The following is a 15,382-nucleotide window of genomic DNA, read 5'->3' as shown; positions in this document are numbered from 1 at the left end:
AATGAGACATGGGTTCAATCCCTGGGTCGGGAAGATCCCCTGGAGGAGGGCATGGCAATCCACTCCAGTACTCTTGCCTGGAGAAACCCATGGACAGAGGAGCCCAGCTGACTGCAGTCCACAGGGTCACACAGAGTTGGACACGACTGAAGTGACTTAGCATGCATGCACTGTGTAACAAATGCTGATAACTCTATCATGTCGTTTCTTCCAGCCACAGTGATGCAGCTGGAATTAGCAGACCAGAGGGGGAGTCAAGGGTGAATATCCCTGTCTTATACTTTGAGGAGAATATAAATCAGTGGTTTCTGGTTTGCAACAGTCTTTCTCGATAATATTCATTCATCAGTTTATTTATTTTAAATTACTTATTCGTACAGTTTTCCCTTTTCTCTTCCTCAGAATCTTTTGATGACTTGCCCTTCTCAGTGTCTCGAGTTAAGACCTTTCATCCTTGAGGCAACTGCCTTGCCAGCCTTATCTGCTGCTTCACCACCACCACTGATGTCCCTAAAAAGCATTCACACATTTCCATGCCTTTGCTCTTGTGGACTCTTCTGCCTATTCTGTCCTCCTCGCCATGCTGAAGGCTGACCTTCCTTATAAGGCCAACCTCCAAGGTCAGTTTTCCCAGAGAGCTGGCCTCTTCCTTGGTGGGGCACCCAGATGGTGTTGTGGATGCTCTTTCCGAAACTTTTCCCCACAGCCTCTCATTGTCATCTCCCTCTCCGTGGGGGGTTTAAGCGCTGGAGAGTCCAGAGCTGTCTTATTCGTAACCCAGTCTCTACACCATGCCTTTAAAGCACTCAAAAAATGTTTGTAGAATTGTTCCACAGGCATCACTGATTTCCCTCGCTACAGACTTCTCCGTCTCTCAACTAACCCTAACTTTTTGATCTCTCATTTGTATCTCTAACCCTCTAAGGTTTTCATCTATTTCATGAACATATACTGTTATTATTAGCGCATAATCTTTAGCCATTGAGATCCCCTGTGAACTGAAATCTCACCACTTTCTTGGACCCTCAGTTAAGGTCCATAATTTCTCCAAACAAAACACACACACACACACAACCCCCAATTCGCTCTAGTAACTTAATGTAGATATGTTGGGTTCTGAGAGGCTGGAAGTTATTTCTTCAGATCTAATACTGAAATGATGTATTTAAGTCTATTTCTACTGTTGTTAGGAACCAAGCAATAAATATAGGGCTGTTTTAGTTACTGAAAGTATCTAAGTCAGGATCTTTTCTGGCGGACACTTAACATCCAAAGAATCAGTAGACCTCTGTCAGGCTTACATTGAGAGGGCAAGTGACCTATAAAGGTCTTTTGATCTGGACAACGGATTTAGATCACGGACCCCAAAGCCCATTCTGAGATGGGGGGTCTCTGTATTCTTGACGAAGACCTACATGCTGACCTCTATAGAGTTCCAAGAACTAGATCTGTTGGAGCTTCGAAAAGGCTTAAATCAGGGAGCTCAACTCTAAAAGGGGGGCAGTTAAGTGAGAAGCCCAATGTCTGGCACCATGACAGCTGTTAGCGTGGAGAACTACAGAAAAACAAAACTAGTTGTATCCTTGTGTATTTTTGGATGAGGGGATCCCTGTTTACCGCTAGAAAGAGGGATCAGGAAGGACCAGAAAAGCCAACGCAGCTTGCAACTCCGCGGAGCAGCCCGGTCTTCCCAAGGCCCCGTCCTCCCGGCGCAGCCCAGACCGCCCGGGGTGGTCCCGGCCAGCAGAGGGCAGCAGCTGGGCGGGAGAGTCCCGGCGAGGGCCGCGCGGCGTCGACAGGCTCGCGGGGACACTCTTTTTGAGTAGTGGGGCGAGAAACTCGCTCATCACTACCCGTCCCCGACCCTGTGGCCACGGCGCACCTCGGGCCGCATTTCGGGAAGTGGGTTGCGCGGGCACGCGGCAACTGCGGAGGGCCCGGCGCCCTTGGCGGGAGAAGGAGAGCGGAGGGAGTCCCGCGAGTCCCCGGGAGAGAAGAGGAGCCGGGCTTCCGCGGGTCCGGGGCGGGAGGGGATCTCTGCGCCAGCTGCAGCGTCGGTTGCCCCTTCCTTGGCCGGACCCCTCAGGGCCCGGGCTTCTCCCACCGACACCGCGTCCCGAGTAAGCGCCGGGCCGCTCCGGTCCCTTCGCCAGCCCCCTCCCCGCTCCGCTTCCCGGGCCGGGACGGGCGCCCGACATCGGCCAAGGTGGGCTTCCCGCCGACGCTGCCCCGGCCGCAACGAGGCCAATCCCGGCGGCTGAGCCCGGAGCGGCCGCGGCGCCGGTTTGCGCTCCCGCCGTCGAGGACTGCGGCGGCCGTGTGGGCCGGTCCCCGCAGTCGCGGGTGCTCAGGGCAAGGGGGGGCAGCGGGCGCACTTGACCGTGGGTCTCAAGCTTCTGAGTCGCGCGGCGCTGGGCGGCGGGCTTTATGTAAATCGGGGCTGCGCCGGGGCGTCCTAGGTAGGATGGACCAGCCCCCCGCGCCTCGGCCCTCACGTCCAATAAGAAGAGCCCCAGCTTGACACCTGCCTATATACAGGCGAGCGCGCCCCCGGCTCTCGGACCGCGCGCACAGCCCGCACTGCCCACGCCGCGGGCGAGCGAGACCTCGGCCCGCCCCCATGACTTCCAGTGAGATCGAGATGCCCGGCGAGGTGAAGGCCGACCCCGCCGCCCTCATGGCGTCCCTGCACCTCCTGCCGTCGCCCACGCCCAACCTCGAGATCAAGTACACCAAGGTAAGGCGCCGCGGGGGGCAGGCCGTCCACGGAGACTTTCTAGAACCTTCCTTCCTCTCCGTGGTCTGTTAGGGGATGAGGGCGGCATGACGGGGTGTGGGGCTGGGGTCTCCTGGGCCAGGCCGTCGAGCCCGCGCAGCAGAGGGACACCCGGTCCTCGGCGTTGGGGCTGCTCAAGTGCCGCCGCGGTCTTGGGACGCGTCGGGGACTCGCTTCCTCCAGCCTGCCGCGCGGCGCTGGGAGTCGCCGTCAACGGCTGCTTCCCAAACCGCGTCCGCCGCTGCCGCCTCGTCCGGTTCTCCGGGCCCCGACTGCTGCGGGGAAGGCGTCGGCACCGCTTCCACTCCTCGAAGGGTTCCCCGCCGGATTGACCGAGCAGCCTGGCCGTCTCTTCTCGGCCGTCCACCTTCAGGGGACCGTCTCGGGTACCTCGCAGCCCTAGCGGGGTTCCGGCCAGCGGCTGTCGCGTAGGATCGTCCAGGCTCACAGCGCTGCGGCCGCCTTTGCAGATTTCATGGAAACCTGGCCTCTGAGTACAGTAGATTCAATATCAGCGTTTTATTCGAATTTTGTAGGAAGTGGCCGTTTTCCTGGAAAACTTGAGAAGTCTTTAAATTCGTGCATATTAAGGGGTTCGCTTTTGACCTGAAAAAAAAAATTGCTTTTTATAACGAACTCTGACATCTCGGGTTACCCAAGCAGGAATTATTTTTTGTTGCACCACAACATAAGGAAATGCGTTCGCTACCTTAATGTAAATAGAATTTACTTCCACAAATTGGACGTAGAATAAATGTATTGATTACACATACAGGAAAGGTTATGTTGTGCCATTGGGGTGAGAGAGAGAAATAGATGCAATTTAAAATAATGTTTCTTGGAGTTCTTTTTGCAGTTGTCTTGGTTTTCTATTCCTTTCCGTTGATTTCTACTCCAGACATCGCCCATTGAACCTAAACGCATACTGCGCACACGCAACATGGTTAAAGTTGTTTTCCATCATGCTTATTACGAGATAAACTAAATTTTGTCCAGGAACGAATTGTTTGGTTTTGTCTTAAGGATTGAAAGACAAATATTTTTTAAAAACCATCAGAATATTGAAATTTTACCCGCTGAATTTAAGATAAAAACCAGGGTGGCTCGTGTTTTGAATGCCAATTTAGATGGATTTAATGTACCTGTTAGCTTTTTAGATGGTGTGACAAATTTTTGAAAGCCTTTTTAATGAGAGGTCGTTAATGGTTACAACCATTTAGGCATTGTTTGCATAACAATGGTGCCAATGTGTGGTACTTCTCCGGGTTTAGGAACAAGCAAGGAAAGCCTATAGCGTAGGAGTTTTGTTTTATGAGGGTCCCTAACCTCTTCAGGTTCTCTTTAAAAGGTTTCGGGATCCAAGAGCTGTGCTGGAGAGGGGACCTCAGATTTGGGAGGGTTTGATTTTAGACTGACTTTGGATTGAATTTTCCTCACAGCCCCTGAATGGAGTTTTAGGTTTGCAGTAGGGTATCTAGGAATTTAATTTGGAAGCTTTTCCAGCTCTCTTTTTCTGTGACAACCCCCGCTTCCTTTTTTCTCTTGTTGTGCCCCAGTAGGAAAGACAACTGATTTATAGCTAATTGAAGCCTTTAATGTGGAGTCCTTTAGCTCAGGGGAGACTTTTATCCAGTATCCACTTTCCCACTTATTACAAAGAAAAACAATCAGAAATGAAATAATGGATCGTAACTTGATTCTTTAATTTGTGGGGAGGAGGCACCTTATTTTAGGTTTGACAAACAACCCTCATAAACATTGAGCAATACTAAACTAAAGGCAAGCTCTTTTCACAAAATCTTGTAAAATCAGGTATCTGTGAACATTCCCAGCAGCTTTACTCCTTGGCCCTTTAGTGAGACTTCTGAATTTTCTGAGACAAGTGGTATGGGCAAGCAGCATCTTTAACACAGAGAGCACAAACTGCTCTTTTGATAGCCGAGGGTACTGGGCCATGATTTTTTACTTAAAAGGAAAATAATGGAGAGTTTTTTTAAAAACTCACTTATCAGAAGCGAGGGAAATTATATTAGTGATTTTAAGCAGAAGAATGAACAAGGTGCAATAGTTGGTCCTTTAGAATAGTGATACCACATTCATTGGGAATTTTTAAAAGGGCAATAGCTAAAATATTACTATGCTAGAGAGCTTGTTGAATAACACATAGGAAAGAAATACAGTATTTATGTCAGAAAATGGTACCAGATAAATATAGATAGATCCTTAATAATTTTTGTCTTGTTAAATGAATAATTTTAGTGAAGGATATATAACAATAGGATTCTAAAATATTATCTGGGGACCAGTAGAGTCAAACTTACATGTAAATGGTTATATTTTGAGAATTGTAAGTACCATGCATTCAGAAAACTTGCACTTGTGATGTTATTTTTTTAAAATATTTTTCACCATTTCTTTCTTCTAAAAGTATTTTACATTTTTTATAAAAGGGGAGTAAAGGAGACCATAAGAAATAAAAGTTACTGCTGTTGTCTGTCCAGTGAAAATGCTCCAAAATTAAAGTTCAATCCCCTAGAATGCTGAAAGGGCTAAACTCCTGGTTTTGTATTGACTCTCAGGCAATTACATCTAATTTTTAAAATAAGCCTATCTCTCTGAAATTCCAGCACCCATTTAGGACTGATGATCAATAGTACCATTTTTGGAATATGTCTAATTTTATTTCCTTAATATAGCCAACTAGACCCCCAATAAGTTTTAAAACTGATTCTTTTTAAAGGAATATGTTAAAGTAAAAAAACTGCAGACTGTTAGTCAAGAAAGACTGATAATTCCACCAGCATGAAGTCGTAAAGGGACCACTTTGGGGCCAGGAAAATGTGCACTCTTTTCCTTGTATCCTAAGAAGATTACTTAACGGCTTGCACAGGAGTGAGTGTGATTGTTTTTAGCTGTGCCTTTATGGATTAAAGATTTTTCTGAGTTGTTCCTGTTTTATCTGTCTGATCGTTAAATTTTTGTATATTTGAATATATTGTAGGAGTATACACATGATAAAATCAAGGCTTGCACTTTGCTGACTGCCCCTAACTCCAGGGGCGATCTCTTCCAGATTCCCAGATCTTTGGAAGTTTTGGACCGTATCCCACCCGGACCTTCTCTCTTGTCTCCGTCATCTTTTCTGGCTCTCCTAGTCCCTGCTTCCCCCAACTCCCCACTGCACGCACACACACAATCATTGTGCCGTCTCTCTGTTGGTCACTTTTTCAATGAAAGTTTATGCCCATAACGAACACTACCATAAAGAGTAGTGTTTTGTTTTAGTAGTAGTTTTATTTTCCTTCAGGATTTGATATGGTGGAGAGCTAGGACATAGGGAAGAAGAGGGTTATGGAGAACTGACCCACTGAACTAGAAGGGAAAAAAAATAGAAGGCAATAAACTGAAAATTAGAGCTAATGTGCATCGGGCAACTATTATTTATTCTTTTATTTATTCATTTAGCAACCTTTTCTTGAACATCTACTGTTTTCTGGGATCAATTTCAATTCAGTTCAAAGAATTTTTAAGTGGCTGTCTTCCTGTAATAGTGCTTTTCATTACACTGGTTGGGCTCTGGAAGAAGCATCAAACTCCCAGGAGCTTAGGATCTTTTTAGAAAGATGGAATGCCAAATTTGGGTTATCAGCATGGCAGTAGTTCAGTAGATCGATGTAATAATAACAATAATGATAACATTTATAATGCCACTTACATTGTGATGGAGCCTAACGGCTTACCTACCATTTTCATATGTATCTTAGATCCATGCAAAACCTTTTGAAGGACACAGAATAGGAAGAAATAGGAATAATTGATAAGGAAGGCCTTGGCCTTGACTTACAAAAAAACTGATAGAGCTTGCCTCACCATACGCTTTGCTTTTGCTAACAATCTGATACTTTTTTTATTTTTGAGAAAAAGTTTAAATCTTTATTTTTATGTGTTGCTTCTGTTGGAAACTTGGAGAAAATATGAACTGGTCACCTCTTAAGAAGGAACTCCTTTTTGTGACCTCTGATTTTCTGACTTTAAATTACTATTTTTGCTATTTCTATGAGTTTGTAGGGTTTTTTTTTGTTTTTTTTTTTTTTTTAGGTCTACGGGAGGGTTCTTATCTATCCCAGGGATTATCTCTTTAAGGTTTGGTTATTTCTAAACCTCTAATCAAGATTGTCTTCTTGATATTAAGTTGTTAATCAAATTTCATGTTTATAGGAGACCTCAGGTTTTCAAAAATATACTTTTTCAAAATTGGACAGTTTTCTCATGTTTGTATCATCTCCATTTAACCCAGGGAAGCTAAACAACTTCATTGTAGGACTTGAATTAGATAATTTTTCTGGGTTCTGCCTGATGCCTTCTGTTAAATAAGTAGGAATCATATGGAATCATTTGCTGAAGTGCTTTTGTCTTTATTCTATAAAAAGAGAAATTATAGGTTTTCTTTATGAGGATAAAAAGCCTTCTGAGGAATGTGTTCTGTGAGGTCTGATTTTCTTGCAGCCTGGCTTGAGAGAAGCCAGGCGTGCATAGTGAGTTCTCTTTCATGTTAGACGATGATTAACCTGATGATCAATCCATGACCAAAACAAAAATATCTCAAATATCAACATATACAGTTTTCTCTCAGGTCTTTCTCAGTTGGATAATGGAATACAAGTATTGATGTCTGTTTTTTTTTATCTTTTAGTTAGTGACAGCTCGTTGGGGTCAGCACACTACAGACTTTCTGCTTGATTTTGTAAATAAAGTTTTATCGGAGCACACCCACAATGATTCATTTACATAGTGTCTGTGGCTGTTACTACAATGGCAGAGTCAGGTAGTTACAACAGGACTGTATGACCCACATTAAGTTTATAAGCCCTTGACTTACTTAGAAAAAAAGGCTCTCCATTAAAAATAGGCCCTTGTTCGAATCTAGGTCAGATTTGTAATTCTTAGTGCTGTGCACGTTTAACATTTATTCACCACATAACGCCAAATACGGTGCCAGATTCTGGAGATGGAATAGTAAACAACATATGAACGGTGCCTCCTCTCAGGGAGTTTCTTCACTGAGTGTCAATTTCTACATCTGTCAAAACTGAGGTAATAGTAGTACCTGCCTTACATGATGGTTGTTGTCAGGACTGAGCAAGTATGTAAAAGTAAGTGGCATATAATGACAGTCAGCCAAAGTCTAGTTCCATTTCATTTTTGGTAAGTGATGAATATATTTTTGCTTCAAATTGATGCATGTCCATTTTAAGGAAGATTGGAATTGTATAGTCAATAGCTGTTTTCTGTTTTCTGAAACAGTCCATTGTTTACTAATTAGTCATAAGGGTTTAATATTCTCAGTAGCTGTGGAATCATTATATGTTTACACTGGATTTTTATCAAATGGGACCCCTTGAAGGTTTCCCTATCAAGGACTTCTCTTTACTAAAAAGTTACTGAATCAAACAATTTCCAGCCAGGATTTTAGTAATCAAATTAGTTATCTGACACGTGTGCCTAAACTCTGCATCAACATGCCTTTTATACCCAGTCCTGATGTCAGATGGCAAAGAGTCATTTCTGGTGTTTTGAGTAGCTTAAAGAAAGATCATGTCAAGTTGTTGGTGCATAAATCTGGGAAGTATGACAGCATAGGAGGACATTCTCAGAAGGTGATGCCTTTTGAAATGGAAAATAATCTTAGTTTATACAATTTAAAATTAAAGAACCTTTCAGTGGTCCTGATTTTCCAGTTTGGGGGCACTTCACCCTCCATACAATAAAAGCGCCACATAGTGACTATTTTGAAAGTCTTCCTAAAACTGTGACAATTAATTTCAAAGCCAGTCATTTCCCCTTAGACACCAAACCAATGCATAGAAATGATTGCCATAATGTCACCTTGGTTGATTTTTAATTGCCTTTTCAGGCATGTCTTTGAGCTTTATTCCATTTTACCTTTCAGATATATGAGATAACCCAAATTGTGAATTTCTTATCTCTGGCATTTCTCTATTGCTAGTTTGTCTGCTTGTAAGATGGTAGAGTTATGTTTAAATTGTTTCCCTTCCAAATCTTAATGGTTTATTTACAACAACTTTCTGTTTTATCACATAATTTGAAAACACTTCCAGCCTTTGAAAATTCCAGTTGGAATAATAATCAAGTGCTTTCACCATCTAGACTTTAGCTGGGCTCACAACAAACTAGCCTGGGGCTAAACACAGGGGTTTATTGAATTCTGTAGAATGTGGTTAAAAATTAGAATGTCTGTGAGTGAACATTCCAATTTTTTATTATAGAAGGAAGCCTACCTTTTACTACAGTTCAGCTCTGTTGCCTCCAGAAGTAGGTATCTGCTGTTTTTTTTCCTTACCACAGTCTGACCTTTGGAGAGCCAGAGTTGCAATTTCTTTATTTCTAGATCTCTGGAAAGATAAAACCTATTGTCCGGTTGAAAGTGGAAAACACCTTATTTAGACAGAATTGAGGGTATCATGAGTACCAAAACAGTTTCCAATATTGATTATAAATTACAGAGAAAAAGTAAAAATAATTAAAGATTATATTTTATACACTTTCTTCTATATGATTTTAGTTTTTCTAACCTGTCATTGGATTTCAAGTCCAGTGCCTCTTAGGATTTTGCCCCAGGTCATTTCTAAGGATTTCTAAGAGATTAAGATTGGTCAAAAAATGGTATAAGCAATATGTCTCTTCCCACAGAAAGGATGGAGCCTACCTCCAGGTGAGTAGATCTGCCAAAGTAGTGTGAATTTAATAAACTAAGAGGCAGAAATCACCTGTTTCCCTCCTCCTGCAATCCCCATCATTGACTAACACCAAACATATGGACTGAGGGTTTAGAGGTTAAGAAAGGGGGAAGTTAGAAGACCTTGACTGGGAAGACAGAATTATGAACTATTTCAACAGATCAACAGAGATAACATAAAGTCTTGTTTCATGAGGTGTGAAAAATGGACTCCCTCACTGAATCCTTTTTGGGTGGAAATCAGGAAATAGTATGAGACTGGTTGGTTGAACATGAAACCAGTGAATTCTCTATATTTGAGAGTCTGATAACCAATGAACCAATATAACTTGATTTTCACAGGGAAGTTTATCTAATTGCATTACTCAGGGTTATTTTTATTTTTAACTGCAGCCAGAGCTCATCCTTTTGCTTTCCTGAATTTATTTACCTATCATGATTTATTCATCAGACATTTATTCGAGCCTCATGTGTCCAAAGCATTGTTAGTCACTGTCTGGCACGAAAAGATACATAGATGTTTGCATTGTCCTAAAGAGGCTAGAGAGGATTCCTGCTTGCGTGTGTGATGAGGACATGCACAGCAGTAACTATGGCGCATGATAGAAGATGCTGAATTCTTGACATGAATGCACTTGAAGTATCATGATGATTCAGAAGAAGGTGTTTCAGGCCCAGCACATCAGCAGCACTTTGTATTCTTAGAGGTACTTGAGAGGAGATCAGATACTTCAGTCATGCAGGAGAGTGTAGACAGTGTAACAAATGTGTATACATTAACACAGGTTTGTTTGTTCTTAACTGCACTATTTGCTTCTAATCTTTTTAAAGAAATACATTGATGCACCTGTGAACTTCTCCCAATCCCCTCTCTCCTTTCCTTTCTTCCCCAGAGGTATTTGGCATTTATCTTTCCCACTGGTGTATGTTCATATACACATATTTATAAATGATGTGTACTGTTGTCTTGTATTGTAAACCTTTTAATATAAATGGTACCATACCGTGCCAAAGTTATGACCAACCTAGACAGCATATTAAAAAGCAGAGACATTACTTTGCAAACAGATGTCTGTCTAGTCAAACCTTTGGTTTTTCCAGTAGTCATGTATGGATGTATAAAGAAAGTTGACCGCCAAAGAACTGATGCTTTTGAACTGGGGTGTTGGAGAAGACTCTTGAGAGTCCCTTGGACTGCAAGGAGATCCAACCAGTCCATCCTAAAGGAAATCAGTCCTGAATATTCACTGGAAGGACTGATGTTGAAGCTGAAACTCCAATACTTTGGCCACCTGATGCAAAGAACTGACTCATTTGAAAAGACCCTGGTGCTAGGAAAGATTGAAGACAGGAGGAGAAGGGGACAACAGAGGAAGAGATGGTTGGATGGCTTCACCAACTCAATGGACATGAGTTTGCATAAACTCTGGGAGTTGGTGATGGATAGGGAGGCCTGGAATGCTGTTGTCCATGGGGTTGCAAAGAGTCGGGCATGACTGAGCGATTATACTGAGCCAAATCATATATTCTTTGCAGTTTGCTCTATTGGCTTAGCATAGTGTTTTCAAGATTCATTCGTGTTGTTGGATATACATGTAATTCATTCATTGTCATTGTTGCATAGTATTCCATTCTTTGAGTATACGCAATTTCAAATTTATTCTACTATTAACATGTAAGATACTGCCAGCATTTTGCTATTCCAGTAAGCATTCTTAAGCATATATCCTTATCTGCCTGGGTGAGAAACCTTCTAGGATATATACTTAGAGTGATATTGTTGACTCATGGATATATCTACAGCTTTATCAGGGACTGACAAATATTTGTCCAACACATTATACTAGTTTCCATTGCCATCAGCAGTATATCAAAGTCCCCATTGCTCTGTATCCTCACTTATACTTGGAGTTCCCATACTTCCTGAATTTTGCCAACCTGCTGAGTGTGAAATGTTATCTCATTGCTGTTTTAATTTGCATTTCATTGACTTCTTGTGAGGTTGAACATCTTTTCATATGTTTGTTGGCCATTTGGCTTTCCACCTTTGTGAATTGGCTAGTATATCATTTGCTCATTTCTGTTTCTGTGTATGTGTGTTTTTACTGATTTGTAGCAATTTTTATATATACTGGATTATAATCCTTTGACAGTTACATACTCAGTGAACATTTTCTTCCCCTTTCTGCTTATTCTTCCTTCTCCTTTTTTTGGTATAATTAGAAAGGGATTTTCTGTCTTTTTCCCATTATGCTTAGTAGTTTTGAACTTGCTCTTTAAGAAACTTAGTCCAAGTTTCTCAAGATATTCTTCTATATAGTTTTTGGAAAGTTTATTTTTATTATTACAAATTTTACCTTTTGCATTTGTGTCTTAATTCATCTGTAATTGCTATTTGTATATAATGATACAGATAAATGTTAAGGATGAACAACATAACAGAAGAAAATCAAACAATATTACTGTATAAAGGAAGTTAGAACTATTCTCTGCAATTTTGGTAAGATTAAGAGGTCCATAATTCTTCACTGTGTGCCTTTTCTGTTTGGGACTGGAGAAAAATAGAAAGGTGACGATTACTATAACGTGAAAACTAACATCAAATAGATCTTTTTCTTGATTAACTGATTCAGTACTGTGCTTCATCCTGTTAGTTTGGAGAATTTAAATTATTCCTTTGTGCTGGGCTTGAAAATAACATCACTTTATTTTTTGTTAATATTTGAACTCATTGTGTTTTTGTTTTTTTCATTGTGTTTTAAACTCAAAGCTGGTGTTACACATTCCCCGTTGTATTTGGATTTCGTAAGTTATTTGATCCATGCATGTGTGCCTCTAATTCTTTTTTTTTTTTTTTTTTTTTTTGCCTCTAATTCTAAAGAACCAACTGAAGAATGAAATTCTCCAACTTTAAAACTGGATCTGGTCCTTCTAGGCATTTTACTTATGTAACACCTAATGGAGTTGACCCAACACTTATTTTTTTAGCATGAATATGATCTCTGAAAGTCCTTGTTACTTGTTTGTACTGCTACTAAAATGTGCAATTTTTGCCTTGTATTATATTTTTCTGTGTACTCTTCTCTTAATCTGTACTAGATTATAAACTTTTATTCATGTTGGTATATGGAAGCCTCTAGAGTCTTACAGTGTAAATGCTTAGAAAGTATTTGTTGAGTGAATACTTGTTATATTTTATCACTGATAGTTACTAATAGCAATGAATTATCTTTTGATTAATACTTTAATCAACATATTATCCTTTCATTAATACTACAGTTTCCAAAGTGCTTTTCACATTGATTACTTTTAATAATTGTGGCAGTCCTATTATGTGACTATTCTATTAACATCCCCATTTTATAAGTGGTGCAATCAAGCATATTAATGTTAATTAATTTTTCCAAGATCAGTAGCTGTAGGTGGCTCTTCCTTTTCCTTCCCTCTTCATAACAAGAACAAGCACAAAAACCACAACAAAGGCCAAAGAAAAAAAACTTGAATTATTAGCCTAAAGCTCTGCTAAATGTTTTACAAGATAATCCCAAACCCAGTTCTCTGACTATAAATCCCAACCTTAAGTCCAATTGGTATTGCCATAGCTATCATCAGCCACAATTTCTGCCTGACATTAAGATCATGTTTGGGATATGAGTCACCTGTGTAGATGTGATTTCATAGGCTATGGGAAAGAATTGTATTTTTGGATTCTCACTGGTTGGCTAAGTCACACACGGCCTTTAATAACACCTGCTTGTTTGTTTTTTCTGTCAAAAAGTGCTTTTCTTTGGTGTGGTTATTTCAGATCCACTTGGGAGTGAGGACTAATGAGACTGTTGAAAGTGAATATATTTCACAGTCTTTCAGATTTTTCTCTCCCACTATGCATAAGCCATCATTTTGTGTTACTTGACTGTAAATAGTGTGGGAGAGGCACTTGACTTAGAAAGAGTTGGGTGGATATGTTGTATCTTTCTTTTTACGAGCAACCATTTCTCACTAAGACATGACTTGTTTGGATCCATCTATTCCATGTCACTTCAGCAGGGATGCAGAATACAGAAATAAAGTGCAGTTTTCAAATTTCAACAGAGTTTCGGTGACAGAAGTTGGTAGTGATTGGGATACACAATTAATGTTTTGTTGTAAATGGTTCAGAAATCCTATCTAAAGAAACAACTATCAAGTTATTGCTCTTAAGTCAGGTTATAGTCTCCAGACTTCTGTCTTCACTTTTAGAGAGAAAGCATTTCTCTTTATCCACTACTTCCCAGCCAGACACCCCTTCCTTCTTAACTGTTTTCATCTCCTTTAAAATTTTTTACACACTTGCGCTTCTCTTCTCCTTCTCAAAGTATTCCTCTCAGACAAGCCATTGATGACCCTCATTCCTTGGTTAGACTCATTTACCTGTTTTCATAAAAATGGTTAGTTGTGCCTGGGAACCTTTGTAGTCAGCTCTTCCAGCTGTTGGCCTGAATGGTCTCTAGGGAGACCAGAAGCAATGAACCTAGAATAACCACATTTGACTTCTGTGAGCCCTCTTGAGAATTTAGTAATTACTTAATGGATTGAATTGGTGACATATACTATTCCAGATAACAGCCTAGGTTGCATTAAATTAACCTTCACAAATGGGTATTTATTAGGTACTCTTAAAAGACTACACGTGTTGGCTGTAATTGCTCTTCCGTGTTTCTCCATGCTGATAGGTATTTGTACCCTGTGAAAAATTTCTCAGATGAAAGCCTGGGTGGTAGTTGTAGCCACTTAGTGATATGTGTCATTGTGTTCAGCACATTGAGCATAAATCCTGCCTTGTAAACAGCAGGAAGACTAATGAGGTTTGCCCACATTCTGGTATCATTACCGGGAATTCCAACAGAGAAGAAATAAAAGTACATAAAATGCAGTGATTTTTGGAACTCCTGATGATCCAAATTAAGGAGAGAGATGATTGCTCAACATTAAGCATAGACATACAAATAGGAGTGCATAAACTACATTTAGCTAAAATAGAAACCAGCATTCTGCTTTTATGAACACTGGTAAAGTCAGTGACTTGGTTCTACAGAGAGCTAATGAAGGGCTTATTTATGAGTGTCTTTAATTGTGAGAGTGTAGTGGGATAGCTATTGAAATAACGCAGCTGTTAAGATGATAGCACACTTTTTGCTTTCTCAGAACTCCTCATCATTACAGCCAACTAAAATCTCACATCATTTTTTTGTCTTAAAATTTTTGAAGTGATTCTGCCTGTTATTTTTATAGTCACAAATCACTTCTGAACACAAAGGGAAAAACCTTTCACATATGTTTTTTAAGATTTATTTCAGATCTTTATTATTCCTGCTATATAACTTGTGTGTTTGTCACATCAAGGGATCCAACTATTGCTTATTGCCCAGGCTACTTCTTGGATTCAAATTTTCATGAAAACTGTTATCTTCGCAGCTTTGGCACAAAATATGGTCCACACATTTTTGTGTTTGAATAAATACGTAAATGGATGAATACTGTTAATAGAAAATAATATTGTCTGATCCATTTGCAGAGTTACTAATAGACAAAAATCTGGGACTAGAAAGTGAATTCCAGGGTAAAGTGTTTTGAAATAAATAGCTTTCTCTCTTTAGAGAAAACATATGCATATTCCCTCTCTCTCCCTCCCTCCTCTGTCTCTCTCTCTCAGGGAAAAATCCCCTCCTCCACTCCCACTTACTTGTCCCTTTCTTTGAACTAGAAGCCCCTCAGAGTGTGCTGTAGAGTAGTGAACAAGGCAGTGGACTGTGCACCAGAAGATCTGTGTTTGGTCCCAGCTTTGCCAGGGATGTGTGCTTGTTTAGCAG

General features: G+C 40.7%; 1 protein-coding gene across 2 annotated transcripts in view; it reads left to right on the top strand.

Moving 5' to 3' along the window:
* The first annotated feature begins 2,009 nt into the window (after positions 1–2,009).
* The window catches only part of ALDH1A2 (aldehyde dehydrogenase 1 family member A2), a 102,838-nt gene continuing 89,465 nt past the window's right edge, over positions 2,010–15,382 (top strand). Inside the window, exons 1-2 of one of the 2 annotated variants that reach the window (XM_043920906.1) lie at positions 2,010–2,120; positions 2,539–2,737. In XM_043920906.1, the coding sequence (XP_043776841.1) occupies positions 2,621–2,737 (117 nt within the window). In that variant the 5' untranslated portion in view covers positions 2,010–2,120; positions 2,539–2,620. Of the gene's footprint in view, positions 2,207–2,538; positions 2,738–15,382 lie in introns of both variants that reach the window. The other variant, XM_043920905.1, reaches the window with a different exon arrangement.

This window comes from Cervus elaphus, chromosome 12 (genome assembly GCF_910594005.1).
Source record: "Cervus elaphus chromosome 12, mCerEla1.1, whole genome shotgun sequence".
NCBI lineage: Eukaryota > Metazoa > Chordata > Mammalia > Artiodactyla > Cervidae > Cervus > Cervus elaphus.
Note: the sequence above shows the minus strand (reverse complement) of the source record. Positions and strands in the feature narration are given on the sequence as shown.